The sequence below is a fragment of the Penicillium griseofulvum genome, assembly GCF_001561935.1.
Source record: "Penicillium griseofulvum strain PG3 chromosome Unknown contig_77, whole genome shotgun sequence".
Taxonomy (NCBI): domain Eukaryota; kingdom Fungi; phylum Ascomycota; class Eurotiomycetes; order Eurotiales; family Aspergillaceae; genus Penicillium; species Penicillium griseofulvum.
This window is the reverse complement of record NW_024467426.1, coordinates 513,754-540,654: the sequence shown is the minus strand read 5'-3', so window position 1 is coordinate 540,654 and position 26,901 is coordinate 513,754. Positions and strand designations below refer to the sequence as shown.

The window sequence follows — 26,901 nt, the reverse complement described above, 5'->3', positions numbered from 1 at the left end:
TGTTAAATTAGAATCTAGTAATAAAAAAGTACAAGAAGCAAAAACCCCATCGACCATGCAATGCACACAAGAGTGATTCAAAGATCCTTCTTGACCTTCTCATCCACCTCCTCATCCTCACTCCAGTCCAACAACTCCATAATCTGATCCCGACTCAAATCCTCAGCGCGTTGATCCTTCTTAACACGCTTGATGTAATTCTTCTGACGCTTGCGGGCCATATCATTCCACTCAGGAACACCACTAGCCGCAGCCATGACATCCTCCTCATCCTCAAGCTCATCATCTGTGTTATCGACTTCACCAAGGACCTTGCCCTTGCCGCTGTCACCACCGACACGCAGGGAGTTCGGCGACACCTTGACCTTCCCGAAATTGGCCTTCTCCTTATCGCGCTTCTCCTTCTCCTTCTTGCGGTCGCGATCATGCATCCACTTAAACGCTTTCTCGATGTACGGCCGGATGATTAGGTAGAAGACCACACTGCCGATGACTTTGGTCCAGCGCTTTCCGCTCATCTGGGCGATGGAGGCGTATCCATTTTTAAAGAAGCGGGTGACGATCGTCTCGAAGAAGACGTAGAGCTGGGCGAAGAAGTCCTCGGCCGCGGCGGCGGCCTTCTCGCTCAGATCTGCCTGGGGAGTGGACATGGTGGGTGATTGGGATTTTTTTTATTTGGAGAGTTTGGAGGGGTGAGAGCTCGTTGGCGCTACCCGCGGAGAGAGGGGAGGTTGTAGAAGAACACGGCCAAAGGTAGATGAGGGTAGAGTTGTGTATGAAGTATGAAGTAAAATATTAAGAATTGAGGGATTAATTGGCGGGATCTGCGATTGCTTTGCGCTTCTTCGATATTCCGCGGCTCCCGCAAAGAGAAATTTGCCTCTTTGGGATTAGCGTGGTTTGCGTGCCGGATTAGCCGTTAATCCGCCGACGCGTCTTTGGCCAATCAGATCTCGTTGGTTTTAATATGAGGACGCGCTCGGCTTGTTATCTTGCATCTCATCACCATGGAGCAGACTGAAGAGGCTAGTCTGGAGGAGGTCAGTGTTAGTAGGATCTTGTCTATACCTTGGCTGACTCCCTTTGTAGCGCTTGAAATCCGCGCTGTGGTTGTCCATCGGCAAGATCGTGGATGAGGAGACTATCAAGCTAGGCGTTAATGCAACTCCGCAGTTCATCGGTGCATTGACAGAGATGGTTTGGGCTCAGATAGGTATCTTCTACTATTTATGTCAAATTGGCTTTCTGTTCTTGTAACTGACTATTTGCAGAGACGGTCAGCCAGGATCTAGAATCCTTTGCGAAGTAAGCACCATTGCTGAGATTGAGTAGGAACTTGTTCCTATTCTTCCCGTGGTATAGTACATTTAAGAAGAAGTGTACTAACCTCATGTTCTGATCTAGACACGCGGGGAGATCTACTGTCAATGTATCTGACGTGATGCTACTTGCTCGCCGGAACGAAGGACTGGATTCGATTCTCCGTGCCTTCGTTGAACAAGAAAAGCAACGCCAGGAAGACTCCTGAAGCGTGGGCGGCTAACTGGTTTCGATAAGAAGATATCGTCCATTACCCTGCAGTCTCACATTCTACTGCCGAGGATTACATCGCTTTCAATCTTGGATTCTTTGATGAAATAAAATGTGAGTTGAAAATGGGTTCCTAATAGGGTTCATTGTCAAAAGACATCCCTAGATGTTGACAAGGGTAGGGCCTTGGATGATGACCATATTTCTGACGTTTCCCCAAGAAGCTTGCTCGATTTGTGGAGCTAGGCAACATGTACCAACCAGACCCAAGCTTCCGTACTGCAGCAGCGATGCCACTCTACGATCTGTATGCATAAGCCTTGTCTACTAAGGTAACAGTTTTGTCCGAGTCGATACCGGCTCCTTTATCCACTTCGGGATCAGCCGTGGACGAGCTATACTCGTCCGAGCAGCACGACCATACCTTGGAGTTATTCTAGTGATACGCGCTAGCCCGGAGTTATCTCGGATCTCACATCATAGCACCCTGGGCAGATATTTGTTTTGGTTTCTTTCATGCCTGCTGGAGCCCACATCGTCCTGATTATCCCCGGAAAGACCATTTTACGAAGATAATGATAAGCCATTCCACATCCGACAGACCCAGTTTTAATATCTCATATTCCCATTGTACCTATGTTTGTAATGTTTGTACGCAGCATGTGGATGTGGCGCAGAAGACCCACTAGACTTGGGTGGATGCAAACGTCACATTCAACGTGGCGGGGTTCGTACAATGGGCTCTGCTCTGGCCCTATTTAGAATACATAATCGACGTACACTAGTACAATACAGCCACCGGTAGGGCTGCAAGGGCCAATGACGTATAAGTACATAGGTCCACGGGTAACTTGAAGGGTGTCAGTGGACGAGATGATACTAAGTATAGGTATATGAAAGTTTTGTCATGCACGGAAGGATATTAGACTAATTTACATTATTGCTTGGTCTCGGCTAGTTCCAGCTTATTGTAACTCTTTATGAGTTTATTTTCAATTGAAATCATCAATGAAGACCTGGGATTGGTAGGGCCCTGTTCATGGACTGCTGAACCATAGTTGATGATGCCCAGATTGGAATGAACAGAAATAGACATAATATCTAGATTAGTGAAGAATCTATAGATAGTATAAAGTGTAAGGGTCATGAGTATAAAAGATGTACTGAAATTGTCTTGGCACTGTGGCTGGGGAAATCTTAATTTTAAAATTTTTGGTGGCGAATTCCCTAACCTAATTCAGTAAGGTGAAACTCAACACCCATGGAACTGACATCACTGAGTGGGTCACCTGGGGTCATTTAGAGTGTGGCGCAGGCAACATCGGCCATTGAGGTAAGAGCTTTTCCCTTGATCGACGTGCAACAGTACCGCCATCCACTGATCGTCAAATACCTGTCCTCCTTTATAACTCGCTCAAATCCTGTTGCCTGAGTTTCCTTCATATATCATCTTTTGGACCTCGTGGTCACCATAAGTCACCTCTACAACCCAAAAAGAAGCATACACCTCATACAATACAATATGGGAGTCGGTGGGGCTATCCTCCGCTTTTTTAATCTTGGACTGCGTGTTTTGCAGTTCCTTGATGCTGCCGTAATTCTCGGCATTTTCTCCTACTTCTTGGCTGTCTTGACCAGGAATGACCAAACCATTGAGACATGGATCAAGGCCGTCGAAGGTTTAGCAGGCGCAGCAACCGCCTATAGTCTGCTAGGAGTCATTTTCACCTGTTGTTTAGGCGGTGTTGCCTTCTTTGCATTCCTGGGCGTAGCCCTGGATGTATGCTTTGTGGGCGCGATGGTCGCTATCGCCATCCTTACCCGCGATGGTGTTGGCCAATGTACCGGAACAGTCGACACACCAATGGGCACCGGCAACGCCAACGATGATACTGCTTCCAAGGGGCTAAAATTCAGCATGGCCTGCAAATTGGAAAAGGTCGTTTTCGCCGTGGCAATTATCGGAATGTGAGTTGATCCTAGATTACTGATAACTGTTATCTGATTGTGATGCTAACTTGTCTAGCTTCTTCTATTTGATCTCGATCGTATTCCAAGTCCTTCTTGCCCGCCACCACAAGCGAGAGAAGCGTTTCGGTCCCTCTCCCAGCAACGGCTACACCAGCGGTAGCCGCAAGGCATTCTGGCGCCGTAACAAGAACAACCCCGAGGCCCCCGCCGCCGGCGCCGATGCCCTTCCCGGTCACCCAACCCCCCATGACCTCGAGATGGATGGCGAGCCTAAGCCAGACAGCCGCTGGTTCAGCTCATGGGGCAGAAACAAGAACACCAATGTCCCGACTGCTGCTCCAGCTGCCGGGAGCTATGGTTATGGAAACTCGGCATACACTGGCAACATCTAGGTTGCAGGTGTAGGATACTTGCTGTTTCGACCATCTTTATCTGAGTGAGCGGGAGCCCGTGCCCCGGTCAATGATTCTATGACCGTTTTGTGTTATTTGGGAGCCAAGATACCACTGCTATGTTTGTGATTAGATTGGATTGTACAATATGATGGAGGATATCTGGCGAGAATAGGGTCTCTCAAGACTAGCTGGTCACATTTAATATTAATCAATACACTGTTATATTCATTTTTCTACATCCAGCAACTCCAGGGGTCTAGGTTTGAGTTTCGTGTTCCTGGGCGTCATGTGGTAATGGCATTCAGCCTCACTTTCCGCATGCGTCAATATACTATGTATGGCGACATATCCGGATTGCATCATGTGGGGAACAAAGGCTGTCCATTAGATCGAGCGATAGCGACGGTATTTGCAATGGATCTGCTAGTCTCGTACTCCGCCTATTTCCCTCGCGATTTGGTTTATACGTTTATTACTAGGTCATGCTCCAAAATCACAGCTTAAAATGACTACAACTATAAAGAGTACGTACTCAGGTATCTGAGATAATGCTAAATAGACAAGCTAAGGGGGTGGCAGTAACTTCGTGTGCGTTCTCTATAATGTAATGTACATGAAATGGATTTCATGAAGGGCAGTGAACCGAATGATACAAAATGGACAATGTAGAACCGGAAACAGAAATTAAAATAGATGGGGCCAACAAGTCAGCAACCATACCATTGAGCTGAAAGTCGACTCCCATGATCCTTATCTTGGACAGAAGCTCCACACCAGGGGCGAAATAAATTCCAAGAACATACCTTAAACCCCCAAGATAGTCATGCCGATTACACCGTACCGGAGACCAAAGAAGCACAAGAGAGCACCCATGTCAAGAGTAGGGCCCGAGGTAACATTTATCCGAAGTTGCCCCAAGCAGCATTTCTATAGCAAGATCAGAAACATCGTCAAATCTTTCTCTGGATGAGGAGGGTGGTGAATTCTGAGTTCATACATCCTCCCACAGGCAGTCTAGTTTGGCCTTCAGGCGAGAGAGAGCGTTAGCATTTCCGTGCCCAAGATCAGTCGGGACCAAGAATGCAATCAAACGACTGGCAACTTTCTCACGCTTGATGCTTTCCAACCCGCATGTCGGGTATAGTTGTGATAAGGAAGGCGACAGCCATCGGATTTCTCCTCATATGATACCGATACTCCCCCCAAAGCAAACTCGGAGAATAGCTGTGTTGAAAGCCGTATTAGCGCATTTCTCACACTTGATACTCCCTAAAGCATATGTCGGGTATAGTCGTGACAAGGAAGGCGACAGTCATCGTATTTCTTCCATGTGATGCCCCCTAAAGCAAACTCGGAGCTTGGCTTTGTTGAAAGTCGTGTTAGCACATGTCGGATATAGCCGTGACAAGGAAGGCGACAGTCATCGGATGTCTCCTCATATGAAACCCCCAAAGCAAAGTCGGAGCATGGCGGTGTTGAAAGCCGTGCTAGCTCATTTCTCACACTTGATGCTCCCCAAAGCATATGTCGGGTATAGTCGTGACAAGGAAGGCGACAGTCATCGTATTTCTTCCATGTGATGCCCCCTAAAGCAAACTCGGAGCTTGGCTTTGTTGAAAGTCGTGTTAGCACATTTCTCACACTTGATGCTCCCTAAAGCACATGTCGGATATAGCCGTGACGAGGAAGGCGACAGTCACCGGATATCTCCTCATATGACACCCACAAAGCAAAGTCGGAGCATAGCGGTGTTGAAAGCCGTGTTAGCGCATTTCGCACACATGATGCTCCCTAAAGCATATGTCGGATATAGCCGTAGCAAGGAGGGCGACAGTCATCGTATTCCTTCCATGTAATGCCCCCTCCCTATTGGTGAAAGTCGCGCAAGGTCAGTGCAGTTCTCACAAATGATGCCTTCCAAAGCATATATCGGATATAGTCGTGATAAAAAAGGCGACGGTCATCGTATTTCTCTCATGTGATGCCCCCACCCTTAAGAAAATCAGGGAGCATAGCCTATAAGGAAGTCACGACACCTCAGCGCATTTACCACACTTGATGAACGAGGAAGGCGAGAGTCGACACATTTCTCTGGCTTGGTGCTTCCCAAAGCGCATTTAGAGCAGTCGGTCCGATAATGACATTGAGATCTACCCCGGAAATACACAAGGCCAGTGCCGAGATAGTATTCAAGAACATTGTTCGTAACAGCTCGCAGCATGAGGAGAGCCAATCTGTTACCTGAGACTGAGATCGATCTGTCTCGGACCTCGGAACACCACATTATATCTGAGATCATAGAGCCTGTCCTCATCACTTGAGCCTAGTAAGGACACAAGGACGGAAAGCACCCGCCACAGCATTTCTCTCGCTTGATGCTCCCAAAGCACATTTGGAGCAATTTGTCCGTCCGTCCGACAATCATCTTGAACTCCAACCTGGAAATACGCAAGGCCAGTGACGAGATAATATTCAAGAGCGTTTTTCCTGACAGCTCGCAGGATAACGAGAGCCAATCTGTTACCTGAGACTGAGATCGATCTGTCTCGGACCTCAGAACACCACATTACATCTGAGATCATAGAGCCTGTCCTTATCACTTGAGCCTAGTAAGGATACAAGGACGGAAAGCACCCGCCACAGCATTTCTCTCGTTTGATGCTTCCCAAAGGGCATTTGAAGCATAGCCTATCAGACGGCGATTATGGCCATTAAGATTGACCCGAGTTGAATGGGTCGGTGCGAGGTAGTATTGAAGAATGTTTTTTGTAACTTACCCGCAGGATGAAGAGAGCTAATCTGGTTATCTCCCTCCAACATGAGCCTTGTACCAACTGTCTAGGGTGTTCAATGATTTGACTGAGTGTGGTAGAGAACTCTTCGTCTTCGGTATCCAGAGGGGCCGTCCATGGTTCATCAAACCCACTTGTTGCCGGGTGGCACATCAAGCCCTTGGTTTCGGGATGAAAAATAGTAGAAATCGCCCGTGCCATCTGCGTGGTTCATCAAGTGTCCGAGGAGTGTCGAATGGGAATTGACATCTAGGGGGCCGGGACGGCGAAAGAAGATGTCTCGAAGCGATAGTCATTTTGGAAGACATCAAGAAGTTCCTGTTAAGGGGGGGCAACGCTCGTCGGCACCCATTTGGGTGTCCATGATGTCAAGTGTGTATAATGAGAATTGACATCGAGGGGGCCGGAACGGCAAAAGAAGATGTCTCGAAGCGATAGTCATTTTGGAAGACATCAAGGAGTTCCTGTTCAGAGGGGACAACGTTCATGTTGTCATTGTCCCAATGGAAAGCCAATACCGATACCTTATTGTCAAAGCGAATAGTTGAAACATCGGCATATGCTGACCCAGGTCTGTATGTATATCGCAGCTCTCTCGGAACCGCTGGTCGATCCAGAAGAGCATATCTGCGCTGGACATAACTTTTCCGGTGATTGTGATCATTTGGAGGGTGGCAGATATGGAGAAACATCTGCGAGCGGAAGTTATAATGAAGGGGACAACCAACCTATGTTCAAGGCAGCCGCTCCTGCGCGTCGAGGTATATATGCATGGCGACTTTCTTTTGTTGAATGAAACGAAATGATTTTGTCGTTTGCAAGCAGTTGAAGTTGGGCCTGATGAGATCATTGAGGACACCAAAAAATCTTGATGGGCCAATCCACGTCTCGCCTGCGACGATCTTGTCTGTAAAATACCCACGGAGGGCTTGAAAGAGCGAATTTGGTCCTCTGCTCCAAACATTAGAGACAAGATGAGAGAGTGTGAGGAAGTTTGGATGCCATTGACTTGGACTTCCTAGAATTCGGGACCTTGTTTTCGAGGTTGGGCTGAACGTAGTGCGAAATATGGATCGTTAGCACACAAGGATCGAGGATTGGACTGACTCGCCAGGAAAAATGGTGTCTTAGGAGAAGACGTGGAAAGGGTATATATCGTAGGGGGTAATGAGACGAGGGCGTGAGAGTCGCTGCAGAGCCCTAATCCGCGCTTGGCAGCCAATCGATCGCCACAAGAGTAGCTAGTATAAACCATGGCTTGTGCTTTCAATGCTGGAGGCGGCCTTCCTTTTAGTTGCTTTTGCTTTCTCTTCGAGGTTCACCTTGATAGATAAAACCGCGAAAGCTGGGCGTCACTGGTCGATAACCATCACCGTGACATGTATGAAAGATTGTTGGGTCTTTCAACACCATCAAGCTTCACATGCTGCATATGATCTGCAAGACCTTGAAGCCAATGTAGCACAACGAGCCATGCATGCTGTATCGCACGAGGTCACCTGTTGTATAAAGAATCTTCGTTAGTTATTGGAATTCTGCAACCACAAAGGACTGGAGAGTGATAGATGATACTGTACTCACATTTGTAATTTGCTTTACCCTCATCCATTGAGCCATTTGTCTCAAGAGTAGTTGGGGTGCAGGCCTTTGGAGGATTGTAAAGAGGCTGGAAGGATTGTAGGAGGATTGGAAGAGAAATATCTTGATGATTTGGTGTCATGAGATAAATAGAATAGATGAAATAGATGAAATGGATGAACTTGCGATGCTAGAGATCATAAGAATGGGTAGAGAAGTGGATGAGAGAAGAAGTAAACAATGGGGTGGGTTGGTGACTTTAGTTTGGGGGGGGGGGTGACCGGATATCTCCGGGTATCTTCGTGGCTGCCTGCCCCCCGGAAGCCGGTAATACCCGAGAGCCGCAGGCCTACACCACTTGTCACATCTACAACATACTTGGTCCCATCTTTTTCAACTATTCACACCTCTTGATACTTAAGCTTAGTATTAACTTATTAACTGCCTACATAGTAGATTAGCTAGTTTTATACATATTTTCAACTCGCACAAAATATACATGTGTTGGAAGAACACCACCCACAGTTCTAGCAGTCTCCATTAGCAGGGGTCATCTCATTGGGACCCTCGGATCCTAAGAAACACAATACAAGCCCAGCGAGGAAGATATAGAACAGACCTACTTTCATTAGCAATATTATAACCAAGAGTCTAGGTCTACTTACTCCAAGTCCAGTTCATATAGTTGTATCCAAAAAGTTCTGTGAGCGAGCCACCCACAAGTGGACCGATTGTCATTCCAATGGAAGCAGCAACCTCCATCATAGCAAACGCTCGGCCAAGTCCACCCTCAGACCCAAAGATACCTGGAGTCTTTTCTTGGTAAGACTTGACAGCAGCTGCGATGGATAATCAGAAAGCTGCACAAATATATCGACCTAGTTGAGAAAAAATCAACACTTACCGGTCAATTCAGTAGGTCCCAAGCCAGTCACAAAAGGACGGAATACACTTATAGCCACGATAGATGCTATGTAAAGTGCTCCCCCATGTTTCTGAGTACTCGCCCATTGGATCCGCTCATTTCCAGCAATACCTAAAAGTGCTAACGCCGCCGCCTGAAGAAGAAAGGAAATTGCGGCAGGTGATCGTGTTCCCACGCGGTCCCTAATCCAGCCTGCCGCTGGACTGACTAGGAGACTGGGCAGAACCAAGCAGGAAAACAGGAATCCAGTGTTGCTAGGGCCCCATCCAAAGGTTTCCTGTACGTGAAGAGGAATAGTTGCGTTGAAGCAGCTTCCCACGGCTACGTTTAATACTTGAATGAGAAGTACCGTCAGGATGCGAGCATCGCATAGCATAATGCACCAAAAGCCAGCGGTGGGTGGATTTTCAGGATCGTCATGCGAGTGCAGTAGACCCGTGGTCTCTGTTAAGTCTGCCGTCTCTGTTGGTTCTGTGGATTTCGTATTAAGTGAAGAACTCTTTCGCGGAGGCTCAATCATCAAAAGGCGGGCGATAAGATCTATGGCCAAAATGAGGAGAGGCGCCATACATGTTATCCAATATCCTGCCACTTCGAGCAACAATCCGGAGACTGCGGGCCCACCAATGACCCCTAAGTTGACAAAGGAAATTACAATCCCCATTATCGTGCCGAGATTCCCCTGATCCGCAGTGTCAGCGATTGTTGCATAACCGATAATCCATACTGCGGATCCCGCAAGTGCCTGCATGACGCGACCTAATAAGAGGATCTGAATCGAATGGGTACTGGCAATCATGAGAGTACCTATAATACAGATAACAAGCGATAGCAACAGTGGCGTCTTGCGGTTCGGTGTTTTATCAGCGAAATGGCCGATTATAGGACCAGCGACGACAGAAACAGCACCATGGAGGCCGAGTACTATAGATGTAACCTTCTGAGTCTTGGAGCGATCGATATGAAGGCGAGTCCGCAACATGTAGTCTAAAATGGGGACAATGAATGCATATAGGAAGATTTCTAATAGCGGACAGTGTTAGCGACAAAATGTAAAACAAAGTGGATTGTAGGCAGACCAACCACCAAACAAGGCAAGAGTGATAGTCGAAATGATAAACCATTTGGAAGAGCGCCATTTGTAGCCAAAGGTTTTCTGTTGGAAAACGCCCATGGTGATGTAAATAGCCTGTGTAAATAATATTAAGGCTATCTAGGACCTATAAGTAATGTCTTTGTTTAAAGTACACATCTTGAAAAATATAAATCAAATGCAAATCATCATGGTCAGGGGATCGGCCCAAATTTCGACCAGAGATAGGTACTGTAGATCGGTTTCTATATTGGCCTCTTGGCGTAGAGACACATTTATTGAGAAGTACAACATATATGGCGGGAGAGATATGATTGGCTCCAGTTATGAAAAAGAGTTTCACCAAATAAGCAAAAATATGACATATCAACCCTGAATTAGGGAGGCGTGAGGCTGAGCTGAAGGGCCACAGTAGAATTCAGCTAAACAAGAACCGAATCAATGTTATGCTTAGAAATGTCGTCTGCACAAAGCCTTTTTAGGTCTAAACATAATGATATCTGAGCAGACTATTTCATGTAAATGCATGAAAGACCGACACAGCTACATTTTATCCTCACTCTATAACAAAGTAGAATGATCCGTGCTATACTTCTTCTACCTTCTTACTATGTATTGAAAATCAGATTTCAACCTGCATGCAAGTTCCTCTCTTTTTCTACAGTAAGAACGGGGTTTGACGTTAAATGATACCCTACTTAACCCAACAAAACATTGTTAACCATACAAATCACCATAAAAGGTTCAGGGGAGCTTTTCTCATGCGTTGAAAAACAGGATTCTTCGACCAGCATTCAATCTAGAGTAACTATATTATACATACAGGGTTCACGATATTCAACTTGTGTGTCATCCATCAAGCCCTGCTAGTCGAAGAGGAACCTTAAGCTTGACCGATGGGGACTTCAAAGCCTTCCCTATTGAGCCGAACAAAATAGTAACACCCAATACATACGACCGTGATAACAAACACGATTCAAAAGTAGGAACAAATGTCTTCGACGTTAGAAGAGATATCGGAACGGCGACCGAAGCCCTGTAAAGACGCCTAGGCGTTGAAGTAGCGGCATGGGTGTGAACTTGAGACCGTTCTTCGTTGAAAATGTTCATGTTCTCGAAGTAATTAGTGAGCGAACATTCCTTCCATCGCACTGAGGAGAAGTCCAGGTTGCCTAGATGAACGGTGGAGGAATGGGTGGCTTCTTCACTTTGGCAAACTAGGGCTGATGGCGAAGGACGAAAAGATGCACTTCGCGCAGTGGTATGAGCCACCACTTTCTTTGAGACGGAACGAAGCGGTGGCGGCTCATTATCCACTGATGCAAACCATAATACAATTTCAAGGACAGTAGTCGAATATTTGATTTCATCGTGATGAACTGCGCTGAGATGAATTGGTTGAGGCTCCAAGGCTTCAACATACAATGTCCCTTTGGTATCATGATTGTATATCATTTTGGCAGTCTGTAATTTCTTTGTGTAGACTGGCGGAGCATCGAAGATGCTGGCCGGTAACTTTCCCTTCGTACCGGGGAGGATTCGTACGGCCAGTTCTGCGGGTTTCCCGGGATGGCAGGGTGCCTTATCCTCTTCGGTCTTGTTCGAAAGTCTTGCCTGGATAGAATAGCTTATTCCAAATCTGGTAGATGACAGATCTTCCAATCTTGGATGATTCTCCTTAATCGTCGAAGCATATCCGAGAGATGGTGGAGGCAGTAGATGAGAGTGAAGGGCTCCCCAATCTTCTCCATGCCGGCAGATCCTTATAGGGAGCTCAGTCGGTATGATAAAAAAGAAAGGTATTTTGTAAAAGTACTCGTTCTTCGAATTCTGGCACGTCGAGAATGCGGCATCCTCGATAGGTTGGCTTAACTCCAAAAAAGTCTTTTTTCTGTATGTCTTAACGGGCAACATGACACCATCACTCTCGATCCATGATTGACCTAGGGCAGTTTATTAGTCTCAGGAGTGAATCAGGACAAGGTCCGAATCTACTGACCACGGAATAAGATCTCTACCATGCCCGGTTGAATGACATCCTTTGTTTGAATCCATACATATCCCTCTAGCTGCTCGCCTGTAGAATAAAAGCGACGCCCGGTGCCATATCCACACAACTCTATGCGAATGGTCTCGCGGAATGGTCTCGTGAGCCTTCCCATAGATTCGTATCGCGCAGGCTTAGAATGACAAGGGGAAACACTAAATAGTCGAAGAATTATACAACGGACTAAATTTACCTTCCCACTTTTCGTTCACCATCAGACATATGCTTGTGAGCTTATTTCCGGGTACGGCAGCCGAATATAAGATCTAGTGCTAGAGTTTGTGCCCTTTGTCGCGTACAATATAATCCATTCCTATTCTAAACCTACAATTTCTTCTATTTCTAACTAAATATACTAACTATTGATATTGAGCCTTATAGAGATAATATTATCTCCCATAACGGGAATTATTAACTTGATGCATGGCAACGCCCCATTGTCCAACATGTCGGCTGCCGTACCCGAGCATTCAAAATCCCAGTGGTGGTCTGTTAAGGGTGCTCTGTTGCAGTAGGGCTGTGATTCAAGATCAACGCGTCTTTACAGCCGACACCTCATTTAATTGATCGCTTCTTTCAGTCTTCATAAATGCTAATGTAAGAACTAACTGTTCCTCCCTTAGGTTATTGAAGCGTGTAATGTTTTAGGGTTCACCCGGGTACCTGTACCCGGACAACCCGATCAAGTGGACCTCAACGGATGGCCATTCCGACAACTTCTTTTCACGGGCCTATTTTCTAAGGATAATCTAACCCGATAGAACATGACTAAATGTCATGGCTAAGTGGTCCCACTTCGCCTTTTGCGGTGCAAATCAAAAGGACGAGATGGGATACGTAATATATCTCTCCCAAGCCCTAACATCGTCAATTCATGTTGGATTATGTCATGTCATGCACTACCTAGGTATATATATCGGAGCCTGGAATATCTGAGCATAATGCTCAATTATAGTGGTCTTTTAGGTCTAGTGTAACTCGCTAGTCTAGGGGCAGGTTGTAATAGATTACTAGAATTCGTAGATTGTGTAATCTTGGTAGAAGTCTATCAGCGTGGGTGTTGGATGCCAAAATAAGCTGTGAGCATGATTTCATTTCCTGAGCTATTGATATACATATAGGTCTCTAACTCTGATCTTCTCCAAGTGCAAGTAGTCCCTCGCCACCGTAGCGTTCTTCAAGCAAGCGTCCCCTATTGGATATAATACACCCTTGGAAAACAATTGTACACTATACTCACACTGTTCATTACTCCACCGGCGATAGCTCAGTCTGCATTGTCTGCACAAGTCCAGGTGGTGCTCTTGCCGCTGTCGGATATGGACTGACCAGAAGCCCAAAGTCCCAGTACACACTAGGAGAGATTAGTTCTAAATATGGTATGGCGGCCGGGTTAATTGAAAACTATATCATTACCCGCGGATCATTGGTAAAGAAAGGTCTAACATAACAGGGTTCAAAATTCGAATCAACACACATAATCATTACATAGTTTTGCATGACATTATTGTCAGCATAGGGAAATCAACGGGATCATCGCTCAACAGGTCATGGGTAAAAGATTAGGAAAAACAACACACAGCGCCCAAAATCCGGGCGGAAAGCAAACATCAACTGTCAAAGTCCTAAGTCCGAATGCGGCGAGCGATTTAGCTCGTCTGATACAGTCTATGGACTGCTGTGACTTGAAATATCCACTGGGATGTATCGAGAAAGTATCACCAAGAGAAATGAAAAATAGGAAGATGAACATCTTTAATGGATAGCAACAATACCGCCCCAGCGGCAAAGAGTGCCAGCAGCGACGGAGCCCATGAAGATGGGTCTGCCGTTAGTGCACTTGGCAAAGGACAGTCCATCGGGGGAGCAGATGATTTCACCAGAGTGGCAAGACCATCCGCCAACGGTGTCCCTGAACTGGTTGCTGGATACATCCTCGGTGGAGACCTGACGAGTGTCAGCGTCGGCGGCGGCAGTGCTAAAGGCCTGGGCAATCTTGGAGATGGCCTTGGTGAGGGTGGTAGTCGGCTTGTTCTCGGGCTTGTTCTCGGGCTTGTTCTCGGACTTGGTGTTGGTGGTCGCGGGCTTCTTCTCCGAGTTCTTGCTGGTGGCAGGCTTGTTCTCGGACTTGGTGGTGCTATCGAGGAAGGGAGCGTGATCTGAGCACTTGTAGCCAGGACCCTCGGCCTTGCCAATGAGCTTGGGGCCAGGATTGGGGAAATGCACGGGCTGGCCCTCGATGGTCACACACTTGCCAGGCCCGTTCACGTTGGCAATGAAGAGGTCGGGGAGGCTACTAAAGGCGCTCTTGGCGTTTTCGGCTTGGCCATCGTTAGGCCCTTTCTGGTTAGGCTCCTCCTCAATCCTGTGCATGGGACCCCGTCTTTCCTCACTGTCCTCAGAGTCGCCAGTATTATTGCGGTTGCCAGAGCCACCAATGGTGACCATAGCACAGTTCATGTACATCTCACGGTTGCCGACCTTGTTGAACCAGGTCCAAGCGAAGAGAGCGTTACCGCTTGGTGCGTCCGAGGGGACCTCGAATTGGTAGCTCTTAGCAATAGGGCAGTCACCCTCAATTGACTCAATGACCTTGAAGGTCTTACCCTGATCATAGGTCAATGCAAGCTGACATGAGCCGCCTCCGTGGACGGCACTGCCTTCCAAAGCCATCTCTTGGGAGGAGCCTGGTTGCCAAGTAGCGACGGCCTCAAATGCATCCTTGGCGTATCCTTTGCATGGGTAGTCACTGCCGGAGGTGGAGAGAGGGTTGGTGTAAGAATAATCTTTCTCGCCCTTGGCATCCTTGTTGAGGGGACTGCGGATGGGGTATGGCTTGCTAAGCTGCATGTGAGCCGAAACAGCAGTGGCCATAAGGCCAGAAAGGATCAATGTGCCCTTCATTGTGATATGTGTTTCTGTGCTTGTTAGTCCCAAAATGGATATTGGTAACATCAAAAGAGGAAAGAACGAAGCAGTTGCTAACACTTGACTTACCTCTTTGAGAACTTTTGTATAGAGACTTTTGATAAACACTTAACCACCAGGGTCAGCAAGGTCAATTTGAAGAATAGAGTCCTGAGAAGAGGGAATAAATTTAGGATTGACGACAACAATTAGTATAAATACATTGTAGTGGCCAGAAGCATTCCACATAACTGTACAGAGGAATGGCGGATGCCATCATGTTGCGGTCTCCATGCGCTGATGGTTGACCTATGGCCCTCGCAACGTGAAGAATGTCATCTAACCATAGCTCTCAGTCTAGCGACCTCGAATCCTTCGCCGTTGCATGTACTTATTTTCGCATAAGCGGCAAAGGATAAATCATTGGCAATCTAACAGGCCTATATTAGTTACACCATAAAACATACATTGAAAAAGTCGCGCAAATTACGGGACCTCGTTATGTCGCGTAGATACCCAGATCGTCAGTGAATGAACTGTTTCAGGGCAAGTATTACTGGTGGAACAATTGGATTGTAAGCTTCATAGGGGGCGAGGGATTAAATGTGAAAAGGTACCTTTCCTTCATTCCAACGTGCATTAATCTCTGTGGGCTAAGTCCTGGTCAGGAATTCTAAGATGACCTCATAAAATACTAAAAAAAAAGTACGGACGCGTCACAATTATTTATAAATGTCAGTGTTCCTGTCAATCAAGTTCCGGGATCAACATGAAGTCCAGGGCAAACCCTAAAAGGCGACTGAAACCCCTGTCTTCCTCTCCCTGCATGCCTATCCAGGGCACCAATGATGATTTCCTAAAGAGATTTCCAAGGTTGCTTACATCCTCGGTCTATGAAGATTGCTTTTCATTATTTTTATGTGGGCAAAAAAGCTTGTTGCCAGGGGACCTACATCGTGCATTTCGACGTGCTGCGCATTTGCCCCAATGAGCAGCGAATATCAATAGCTCCAATGATCTAACTAGACTACCTCGATTAAAACAAAAATCTGCTAAGTTCTGTTCATTGATTCTATGTAATTATACACATTGATTTCGAAAACATATTCACAACCAAAACATCCGACTACTATTATTCCAAGCAGCCTCAACCACTTCTTCCATAGTCACACCCTTCAAACCCGCCACAACTAACCCCACACGCTCCATAGAACAACTCTCATTACGCGTCTTTACCATTTGCCCCAGTATAAACTTGTTATGTTTCCGACTCGGCGGCAAAGGTCTCGCAGTTTCCAAGTAAGACGCGATTTTGGGGTCATTAGCCAAGACCTCGCACCAGGGAGCATCAGTCTCCAGTTGCAACTTGTCCAATGGAATACTCCTAACCATTTCCAACTGTTCATCTGTCCGAAACGAAACACCGTTGACACTAATTTGAAGACCCAGTTCCACGAGCTGGAGCATCTCCCCCTTCGTTCCGGCAAAAGAATGCACCAGACCACCGCGCGGGAGTCTTGGCAAAAAAGGCTTGATGATGGAAATAAAGTCATCGGCTGATTCACGAACATGCAAGAACAGCGGTAATTGAAATTGCACGGCGAGCTCTAATTGCTCACGGAATGCACGTTGCTGCGTTTCCTTATCGGCCCGATCCAGGTACTCATAGTCCAATCCGATTTCCCCAAACGCCGCTAGAGGCGAGGGATTCTCAGCGAGAAGTGTTTCACCCAGTTTGCGCAGCTCATCGAGATATTGTGAATCTGGCTGTTCATATATCTCGGCGGCATGGTACGGATGCACACCCAAGGTCATTTTACACATGGCGGGGAACTCCCTGACTGCTTGCAGATTTTGTTTTGCTCCTTCAAGAGTCATGGTGGTGAGCATGACCTTTTCACAGTCATGGTCTCTGGCTCTTTTTAGGACTTCTGCAAAATCAGGTTCGTGATATTGCTTTCCTCGGTAGATGCCTTGGAATTGGTCTGCAGTGAATGTGACGGCGACCTGTGTCAAATGTTAACCAAATTTATAGGAACAATAGAATAGATTTCAAATGCTCACATCGAAGAATTTCATTATGATGATTCGTGTGAGGGCAAAGGAAGGAAAAGTTTTCAGGGTTCTTGGCGGGTCCGAACCAAATGATATATATAGGCAATAAAAGATGTTTAATACTCGTGAAAGGCTAGATATGAGGCTCTTTACAACTTTAGATCGAGTAATTTTGGGATCTCAACAATAAGTTGTTCAGTTGACAGAACGAGATGAAAATGTACAGACAAAGTGGGGTGGGGCATTTTTTCGCGCTGAAACTCTAAGGGGGAAATCGCAACAGATAAAATATATCTTATAATGTATATATGTACAATATCGAGGGAAACTGATAACTAATTGTTAGTAGCCTTGATTTCTCCAATTTCCCCCGACGCTGTTCCTGCAAGGACACCAGTTCCAATGATCCCGCCATCGCTGGCCTCCCGCAGGAAGACACTCTTTCCGCCTGCTTGAGGACCAGCTCGCAGTAGTAGTCGATCAATATATCTCTGTACAGTTTCTTTATAGTGAGGATAGTGTTGAATGACTCCACCCGAGAATGCCACGGCGAGCTCCTCGGGCCCACTATTCCAACCCGTTGACGAGTCTGTTTGTTCAGTAACTTTAGGTTTTGTATTGACTTGTTCTTCATTGCACTTGGGTGTCATATCGCCTAGTTGGACTTCATTGGTGCAGCCTAGGAGACCAACAACTGCAGATGCCACCAATGAAGCCGCTCGACCCTGCACAGCCGAGGCAATGGCTCGAATATCCCGGGCATATTCAGCCGACCAGGTCCAATCACTCTCGGGTGATGGTTGAAGTGTTTTGGACAACTCACTTGCCAAGCGCTCATCGGACATAGAAGAGGCGACAACCAGGGAGAGATATTCTGTCGAAAGAGAATATTCCTCGACCAACTTCAGTGGTAACTTAGAGCGTTGTATTCCCAAAATTCGATGGAACCAATCATAACAGACAATGCGGACAAGCTCGCCAGTATATCCACCGCCGATCATATATTCCATTGGCTGGAAACCGGGTCTTTTGCAATTTCTATCCAGCTCAAGGTCCCATTCTGTTCGAATACCAAGCTCATCAAAAGAAGCTGCTGCAGTGGAGAGAGTCCATTCGGTCGAGATGAGCGTTTCCTTTGCGTCGGGGTGTTTTTCAAGAATGCTTTTAGTTTTGGATTCATGCAAGTCGGCAAGTTTCATGGGAACGGTCGTGTTGCATCCCGCGCCCACGATCAGACCCATAACAACACGAGTGTTGGGCAAAGAAGGAATGGAGTACGCCAATGAAGCAAGGGTTGCTGTCGTATCATTGATCATGACTGCGATTTTCAGTTTAGGAAGAGAGAACAGCCTGCGGCGTTTAGCAGGCATGTCTATTTCATCGCCATGAGTTGAATATGTGTGACGTTCATATCCATTCAACAAGGCTTGGCGGAGATTAAGGTCTGAGCTTAGAGAGAAGCCTTTCCCTGTTGGCATCAAGATAGCTTCATCAAGGGAATCTTGTCTACACTAGGTTAGTCGACGAACACACAGCAAAATGTAAGGGGATAACTATACTTTATAGGAAGACAAAAGGAAATGCCTGTCGTTATTTGATCAATCCGGTCTTCACTTGGGTTGGCCAGTCTGTCTGCCACCACCTCGGCAATGCAGTCTCCAATCCACGTGAAAAGGTCAATAACATGATCATGTCGTAAATGATCTTCAATAGGCCATGCCTTCTCTAATGTGCGCCGAACGCGTGCATGTCCTTCGACAGGTTGATCTCCTAAGAGGTCGATGAAGGCCACACGAAGGTAGGACAGACCAAAATAGACACCTAGATAGCGTCCTGTTTCATGGCCCGTTGGAAGACGGGTAAGAGCTGATGGAATAAAGTGTTCTGTAGATTCCGCAGCCAACTTTTTATAAGACGATGATAGCCGACAAGATAAATCATACAAGGTCTCAAGTTCGACTCGGAGCGGCTGAAGGAACTCCTTTAGACTAGTCTTTATTGGGGATAGCTGCGAAATTCTAGTCATTTCTTCTAGAAAGGATTTCTGTGAGGTGGCTTTTCCTAAGATAGATAAGTTTTCAAGACTTGGGAGACTGTCGGGGAAACATTGGGGGGGATAACCACCACGTGACCGTAATTTAAGTGTATTGCTACCGTATGTTTTATGATGCTTTTTGGATTATATTGTTTCTTGGTATCTACATATGTAGTTTTCTCATAACCTAGATAAACGTAAAGAAAGTAGCCTTAGCACCTATAGTACTACATAACATGGACATGTCTTGGCTTTCCTTTTTTGATCTTATCCCTGCTGCTTTTTGCTCACTCAGGTCCACGGGTACCTAGGTAGGTATTCCTGATCGTTATGCAAGGGATGCCCCGGGCCCTCCCGAGGTACACACATACTGCATATATTACTTTATTCCTCCTACAGTACAGTACATTTGAATCTTCCATGCGACCCGGTCTATGTACTGGACCTTCAATTTCACAGCAATTAATTCTTACACGGCGGCAACATATTGTAAATAAGACCAAATTCGGGTGTAAGCGGAAATGCGAGAACAACTACCTCTAGTGTGATCTAAGGTTCTCCCTGTGATCCTTGGTGTAATAGTATGTAAGCGATGACGCCTAGGTAGAATTTTCAGATTAGATAGATGATTAGCTAGCTTATGCGATAGTGAAATATGCATACATTTGTAGATGAAGTGAGAGATAGGTAAGAGATGAGTAAGAGATAAATGTGAGAGATGAAGTGAGATATATGTGAGAGTTAAATGAGAAACGACGGGAGAGATAAGTTAGAGATAAAGTAAGAGATGGGTAAGAGATACGTGAGAGGGAGAAAGAAAAAAAAAAAGGCTGCATTCGTTAAAGCTTCTATCGTACGAAATGCCTACAGATTACGACCTGTACTTCCACTTGGTAATGGATGCCTCGGCCACCGGCCTTGGGGAGTTCTCTTCCAACTCCACGGCACGCCCGAGAGACTAAATTAGGCATCGCGCTCCCTTCGCATCAAACCACAAAGGTTGGCGACCACTTGCTTCCTCCCAGACTGAGAGTCAAGATCAAACCAAGGAGTGGAATTGACATATAGAAAGGCGCTGGGTGAAAGCGATTCAAAATCTGAAAAATATTCCTTGCTGATTTCGAAGTGAACGAAGCACATATAATGCTGCGTAGCATTGATTACTATAACTCTTTTCCATGCTGTTAGTATACGTATTATCTTCATCCTGAAATGGTTAGATATTATAAGCAAGAGAAGAGAGTGATACCCGTTTCGATGCAATTCCTCGGACGGATCGGCGGCGGCGACTACCAGAGCTTCACAAGTCATCTGGGCGAGACAGTCATCCGAAATGACCGGCCGGCCGTCTTCAAGACATTGAAATTGTCTTTTGCCTTCCAGAATCGCCAGGTGATTTTTGATGAGTTCAAAACGACCGTTGAATTCCTTCCGCAAGCAGAGGCCTCCATCATCAATGGCTACTATTTTTCGGTTCAGTAAGGGGCTTTGTACAGCGATTCTCACTTTCGCATCCCGGAATTCGACAACGGTTCCCAAATCCACAGAATCCTGCGGGGTGCCAAAGTACAAGATATGCCGAATGACGCACGATGCAAGCCGTAAAGTTTCATCTTCTGGTGAGGCCAGGAGCATATGTGATTCGGAGTCGACATAACCGGCAGAAGATGTCTCTTGGGAGCTTATCTCTCGTGGACTGCTGGAATCAACTTGCATTGTGCCTGAATCAATGTAATCTTCCTGGAGGGTGTTTCGTCTGACTCGCTTTGCTATTTCCTCTCCTTCACCGGTTTCGTCATCAGAGACGGGGCTTTCTTTTCCGCGACGCCCACGTCCATTTTTGAACATTGCCAACGCTGCTCAGATCTGTCCAAGAGACACTCCATAGCCAAACTTTCGTACAAGTTGGTGCTCGCTTTGAGTCATGTACGTCAGGTCTGGTGGGCCATTCACAAAGTTGATGATTTCGGGGGAGGACTTCGAATCCGACGGCCTTGTATAATTAGACAAGACCGGAAGAACGGAGCGCTGAGTTGGTCGCCGGATTACGCGACAGGCGAACAGATGACCACGCCCCCATTCGCTGGCGCCGACGAGTTTGATATCCATAAAATCCATCCCATTCTCCTGTTGAAAGTGTGTCTTGAAGGCCGATTCATTGGTGATAGTACTAAAGTACGAGGTGGACATTTTGCAGGTCGTATGTTGTGGATACCTCTCCCGAGGTTAAAGAGTGGTGAGATTGCAAAGTTCGGTAGAGAAGGAGAAGAAGGTGGGGGCTTATTGTAGGTGCCTAAGAGCCTCATCCAAACTTCGGATGGCTTGGTGATCAGTTAAATGAAAATGTAAGGTAATTACATATTTTCAACCAATAACTAGGTAACTAGTGAAAAGCGGATTGGCAAATTACGATAGGTTATTAGAGATAGTAGTAGAAGGATCCTTGCCCAATATTAAGAATATATATGTTTCTCTTATAACATATATAATACTACTTACTCCATAGTACTTCTCTGTACGGAGCAGACTACGTGGAGAAATGTGGGGGCCTTCGTACAACATAAATTTACATTAAATTTTTACATCTGGAAGGCGGTCAGACGGGCGGTCAATCAGGCGTAAGGCATCGTGATAAGCCACTGGGGCCTTTCCTCTTTACTCTTGTTCCATCATCACTTATTCCAACATGTCGGCCAATGACGATGTGATATCGCTCGCTGAGCTCATGCGCCATCAGCCTGAAATGTTGGTAAAACCTTTGTTCTGGACCTCCCGCCATTTAGAATTAATAGGATGTCGATTTCGACATGTTCACAATGCCCCCTCGATCGAGGACACTCACGACGACCAACGGCCCTTACAGGGGAAACATAATGAAAGGGAGTGTGATGCGCGGTCACTTGCCAATAGTTTCTCGCTCCCAGTGAAATTGAATGCCCTCAAAAACATTTTGCTATCCGAGGGAAGCATCTTCAACGAATGCAGGTGAGATACTACTTAGTGCCCACAGAGAGTCTCTATTCTCTGTTATTAACGAGGACATAGCAAAGGGACTTCCTTCAGTTTCGGGGGTCATCCTGTTCATCGACCTCTCTACACCTTGTTTTATCACCATGGCCATCCCGACCGATCTGCCTGTCAAGAACCACTACCGGTGATTGGCTATTTGAACTACACAAACGTCACTGGTACTCGTTACCACAAATTTTCGCCTCGCGATCGTGTTAGAGATATTGATTACGGTATTTCCCCACTTTATAAGAAGAAGCTCGCTCGGGTCACGCCCAAGGAATGGAAAGAAGATCCATACTTTGTGTGTGTCCTGCTATCTCTGGCCCAATTTCAGGAGCACTGCCTGAAGCCACCAGGACGAGCAAGTCATTTGGTGAGTGCTCCTTACCCCTGAAATTGTCATAGGTTTCACCATTTTGTTTCCGTGGCTCACATACCCAAGTCCCGTCTTCTCGTAGTAAGCCCGATGGATCGAGAATTTATTCATCTCTACGAGGCTCAGATCACCTCCGACTTCCTAGCGATGCTTGACAAACCAGCGACTGCCACAACCCAAACGAATTTTCATACTGTCCAACACAGACAAATCCCGTTTACACCCTTCGAGACCTTCCAGGAACGAATTTTGTCTGAACTGTCCAGTACAAATAATCCGTCTCATGTTTCAAATCAACACAATCCCATCAACCAAGACGTTAAACGAGCACCTGAGCAAGATGATGATGAAAGGTGCAAGCGGGCCAGAACATCTTGAATGGCTTGTCACACTTGAACGCCACTAGCTCTAATGCAGACGAGACTTTCACGCCACCTGCCAATTAAGCAGCTGGGGTACGGACGCGGGATACACCACATATACACTGGCTACCTTGCCTCGCTAAAATTGAAGGTCCAGAAAAAACACCACCAGGACCCCATAGGTACGGTAACTGGGGTTTGTTAACGATCCATCTTACCAGCGTACGATCGATCCATAGCCTGATTTCCCAGTCCCCATTTCTTGACCGCTGCGTATGATGCCAATTTTGTCAATCCCAACAACAACGACAACAACACGGTATCGATACATGACCAGAAGCATGGAAGAAAAATGATTGTGAAAATTTGCCAACCGCTCTTTGGTGAGGTCGGTACTGCTAGCTCATTCCAGCAGCCGCCCCCATCCGCCCCATATTACTCTACCTTCATCGTCATGTCGGCCCTATATGGCATTTGTACAGTAACCCGCAGATCAGCCACCTTCATGGTCTTAGGCAGCCAGTGTTCAACCCACCTTCCTCTTTGTGTTGGGTGGCTATGATCATTTTCCAAGAACAAAACTACCCACAGAAACTTCATGGCCTCTAGGAACAAACCAATTATACCCCCAGCAGCTCATGAACAGGCCGAAAATATTCAGTCTGGGGAAAGACAAATCCGGTTGGTACCATTGTTGATGTTACACTTCGGCGGCATACGACGATGTCTCACGATCACTTACTCCATAACCCCAAGAAATGACGACTTGGATAGCTCGCCCCCTATGCAAATCTTTTCCTAACCAATCAAAGCTCACGAATTTTATGACTCCCAATATGCAGCTGTATCTACTTCAGTGGATAGAAAACATAAATCACACTTGTATCCTAGTTCCTAGCTTCAATTGCCGAAGTCAAAATTACAAAATCATTCATTATCATAACCCAAGACTTGAATTTTAGCTGGATGTTGAGTACGACCTCCTGGTAGTTCAACGAAAATCATGATATGAGTTAAGGCCTCAAATTTCCATGTCTAACATAGCCCATAAGGAAAAAGATCCACTAACGATCCTCAGGTCCCATAGGCATCTGCCCAGCCCTCTCTACATTCTTTCTCTTCTCCTCTGTGGACATACTAGGATCGTTCTTGATTTGTGCACCGGGTGACGTTGGTTCGTCACCTTCGTGAGTTTCGCCAGCGAGGTCCCTCTGGTTTGAAGGGGAAATTGGGGACTGAGTAGAGCCGGCGGGGTCGGAACGCCGACCTTTCAAGCCTCGAGCTTTGTTGATGGCTTGAGATTCCGGCGAGGTGGAAGCTGGGTCGCTCACTTGCGGTGACTGCGTGGAGTTGGCATAGAATCTTGCCAACGGAGTGGTACCTATAGATATATGCTGTTAGCTAAACTCTTTTCAGCAAGCAAATATCCTTACACGACGTGTTTCGAAATGTAATCCGTGGTATTGCACGGATGAGTAGGGTTGAGTTGGGCATATCGATGAGAGAACTAACGGAGTCTGTCTAGGTAGTGAAGCTGAAGGCTTTGGGGCAAATTATGATTCTGCTATCTGTTAATTTTTTAGCTCTTAATAAAAAAAGGCCAGTAGCCACTACATACATGGTGTACTAAGCTCGTTGCCTCATGATGTAAGAAGTCTCTCATTCCCAAAGTTCAGGTGACGAACCCGGGATGTTCTTAACGGATGTAAGAATTGAAACTTCATTTATGGGGTTGAACATTGGTTTGTTATGACTGATATTCAAAAATCTCCAATTTATTCATGTATTCTCGCATTCAAAACTCTTCATAGTTTGATCACAACCTTGCCCATGTGCTTCGCATTCCAAAGGTGATCGAACGCCGCCTGCGAATCTTCAAACGAGAAAGTCACATTGTCAAGGACAGGCTTCAGACCAATTTTCTTCTCCGACAGGAAGCTGCACAAGGCTTCATGGTCAGCCTTAGAGCCAACAGCAATTCCTCTAGAAGCGTAACGCTGTTAGCACATCTGTTATCTTGAATATAAAGGGGCAACATGCCTAATAGTGGCGCTCTTGACCAAAGTCGGAAGAACTGTATCAGGGAAGCGATCGACATTAATTCCACCCAAAAACCCAACTAACGAAACCGTGCCCCTTCTAGCGAGAGAGGCGAGGCTCTGGGCAATACTAGAGGGCCCAACATTGTCGACGACAACATCGACACCTCGTCCGTTGGTGAGGCGAAGAGCCTCCTCTTCCCATTTAGGCTGATCTCGGTAGTTGATAGTATTGACAGCGCCTGGACTCGCAATGGCCTTTACCAAGTCGAGCTTTTGGCCAGAGGACGAAGTGATGATGGGACGGATGCCAGCAGCTAGGCAGATCAGTAGGCCGAACATGCTAACTCCACCAGTACCTGAGTAACATTGTAAGTATAATTCGAAATGATTGGAAAGCAGATTCAGATTTACCTTGGAGAAGAGCAGTGCCTTTAGATCGAGGCATTTCCAAAGCATTCCATGCGGTCACTCCTGCGCAAGTGATACAAGCGGCCTGTCAAGAAATCAGTATGTTAGATGTCACCACAATTTCAAGATACTGACCTCTTCCCAAGAGAGGTGCTTGGGCAAATGGAACAAGACATTTCGGTCGAACACCGCATATTCGCGCAACACTCCGTTGACATCCCCACCCAATACCGAATGCTCTTCTTCGGTGCCATCGATGTTGCTCAAATCAAAGATAGGCGCAACTCGATCTCCAATTTGGAAATCGTGAACATCAGATCCAAGTCCCACAACCTCGGCGGCGCAATCGGATGTAGGGATACATCGCTCGGTGACCGGAACCGGGTAGATTCCATGCATCATTGCCACATCTCTGTAGTTCAGTGACACAGCGTGGATCCGAATCAATACTTCACTAGGTTTGAGTGATGACGGGAGTTCTTCTGTGGCAGCTTCGAGTGTTTTAGGTGTGTTGCCCGAGCTGTGCCGGAAGGCTTTGTAGGTTTGGGGGAGAGCCATTGTAGTTTAGATTCACAGTAGGAATAGATTCAACACTATTATGTGATTCAGTTTATACTGAAATCTAGAGGCAGTAGTCGAATTTATATACTTTAGCAATATATAAATTAGAAATCCACATAGACTGATTAATAACTGTGTTTCATACTCGGCCTCCCACCGGTCTCCCACCGGTCTCCCACAAGAGCTTAGTTCATCGATGAATATTCTAATATGCCTGTAAATTTTATCATCTTTTAAGGAGACCATATCTCTTCCCTCGCATTACTGTAGATATATATATATATTCGATCATAACCGAAAGTGGGTTTAGTGAATTCAACCCCACCCTAGGTATCTACAACGCTAAGAATTTGAATTGACCCGATTTGGAGACTGGCAGGGTTCTGTGGTATATATATGCTAGTAGTAAAACAGGGTTGAGATATAACTCATGACTCACATTCATATATTTACCTACAAGCCCACAGATATACGATAGGCTACGGTTACATCTATCTCGGAGTTCCCCCGCATGATTGTCTCATATAACCCCACAATCTGACAATCTCCCCCCAAGATCTCACTTTGGCCTTTTCACACCAGAAATGCGCACCAGAAGCGAAATCCGGAGCCACCAATCATCCTAGCCACCAACGCCAGGCGAGCCTGCAGTATACCAATATACGCCTGAAGCTATGTCCCCAGACACCGAAGAAACTCCACTGTTGCATGAGAGAAATGTGGCACCTAGATGGAACGAGTTGAAAACAACAATATGGAAGGTGACCGCCACGTGTTGGTGTGCATTTGTGATGGGGGCCAATGATGCTGCA

General features: G+C 46.3%; 10 protein-coding genes across 10 annotated transcripts; 2 read left to right on the top strand and 8 right to left on the bottom strand.

The window, feature by feature from the left end:
* Positions 1 to 77: 77 nt before the first annotated feature.
* On the bottom strand, positions 78 to 650 carry PGRI_081140 (uncharacterized protein; the record flags this gene model as incomplete). The annotated part of the gene is made up of 1 exon (XM_040795828.1): positions 78 to 650. The coding sequence occupies one exon, from the start codon at positions 648 to 650 to the stop codon at positions 78 to 80; it is 573 nt and encodes a 190-aa protein (XP_040651393.1).
* Positions 651 to 1,007: 357 nt separating this feature from the next.
* On the top strand, positions 1,008 to 1,528 carry PGRI_081130 (CENP-S family protein; the record flags this gene model as incomplete). Its single annotated transcript, XM_040795827.1, has 4 exons — positions 1,008 to 1,040; positions 1,090 to 1,213; positions 1,272 to 1,305; positions 1,405 to 1,528. The coding sequence occupies 4 exons, from the start codon at positions 1,008 to 1,010 to the stop codon at positions 1,526 to 1,528; spliced, it is 315 nt and encodes a 104-aa protein (XP_040651392.1).
* Positions 1,529 to 3,052: 1,524 nt separating this feature from the next.
* Positions 3,053 to 3,893, top strand: PGRI_081120 (uncharacterized protein; the record flags this gene model as incomplete). The annotated part of the gene is made up of 2 exons (XM_040795826.1): positions 3,053 to 3,498; positions 3,557 to 3,893. The coding sequence occupies 2 exons, from the start codon at positions 3,053 to 3,055 to the stop codon at positions 3,891 to 3,893; spliced, it is 783 nt and encodes a 260-aa protein (XP_040651391.1).
* Positions 3,894 to 8,793: 4,900 nt separating this feature from the next.
* On the bottom strand, positions 8,794 to 10,365 carry PGRI_081110 (MFS transporter; the record flags this gene model as incomplete). The annotated part of the gene is made up of 4 exons (XM_040795825.1): positions 8,794 to 8,885; positions 8,932 to 9,105; positions 9,171 to 10,214; positions 10,275 to 10,365. 4 exons carry the CDS (start codon positions 10,363 to 10,365, stop codon positions 8,794 to 8,796), a joined length of 1,401 nt encoding a protein of 466 aa, XP_040651390.1.
* Positions 10,366 to 14,086: 3,721 nt separating this feature from the next.
* Positions 14,087 to 15,235, bottom strand: PGRI_081100 (putative extracellular protein; the record flags this gene model as incomplete). Its single annotated transcript, XM_040795824.1, has 1 exon — positions 14,087 to 15,235. One exon carries the CDS (start codon positions 15,233 to 15,235, stop codon positions 14,087 to 14,089), a length of 1,149 nt encoding a protein of 382 aa, XP_040651389.1.
* A 1,110-nt stretch (positions 15,236 to 16,345) lies between these two features.
* PGRI_081090 (TatD family hydrolase) lies at positions 16,346 to 17,317 on the bottom strand (the record flags this gene model as incomplete). Its single annotated transcript, XM_040795823.1, has 2 exons — positions 16,346 to 17,245; positions 17,303 to 17,317. 2 exons carry the CDS (start codon positions 17,315 to 17,317, stop codon positions 16,346 to 16,348), a joined length of 915 nt encoding a protein of 304 aa, XP_040651388.1.
* Positions 17,318 to 17,628: 311 nt separating this feature from the next.
* PGRI_081080 (Hexokinase) lies at positions 17,629 to 18,609 on the bottom strand (the record flags this gene model as incomplete). The annotated part of the gene is made up of 1 exon (XM_040795822.1): positions 17,629 to 18,609. The coding sequence occupies one exon, from the start codon at positions 18,607 to 18,609 to the stop codon at positions 17,629 to 17,631; it is 981 nt and encodes a 326-aa protein (XP_040651387.1).
* A 1,682-nt stretch (positions 18,610 to 20,291) lies between these two features.
* Positions 20,292 to 21,518, bottom strand: PGRI_081070 (uncharacterized protein; the record flags this gene model as incomplete). The annotated part of the gene is made up of 3 exons (XM_040795821.1): positions 20,292 to 20,403; positions 20,578 to 21,068; positions 21,231 to 21,518. The coding sequence occupies 3 exons, from the start codon at positions 21,516 to 21,518 to the stop codon at positions 20,292 to 20,294; spliced, it is 891 nt and encodes a 296-aa protein (XP_040651386.1).
* Positions 21,519 to 24,142: 2,624 nt separating this feature from the next.
* PGRI_081060 (uncharacterized protein) lies at positions 24,143 to 24,818 on the bottom strand (the record flags this gene model as incomplete). Its single annotated transcript, XM_040795820.1, has 3 exons — positions 24,143 to 24,459; positions 24,512 to 24,595; positions 24,764 to 24,818. 3 exons carry the CDS (start codon positions 24,816 to 24,818, stop codon positions 24,143 to 24,145), a joined length of 456 nt encoding a protein of 151 aa, XP_040651385.1.
* Positions 24,819 to 24,883: 65 nt separating this feature from the next.
* Positions 24,884 to 26,086, bottom strand: PGRI_081050 (zinc-dependent alcohol dehydrogenase family protein; the record flags this gene model as incomplete). The annotated part of the gene is made up of 4 exons (XM_040795819.1): positions 24,884 to 25,061; positions 25,203 to 25,476; positions 25,532 to 25,613; positions 25,664 to 26,086. The coding sequence occupies 4 exons, from the start codon at positions 26,084 to 26,086 to the stop codon at positions 24,884 to 24,886; spliced, it is 957 nt and encodes a 318-aa protein (XP_040651384.1).
* Between the last annotated feature and the right edge of the window lie 815 nt (positions 26,087 to 26,901).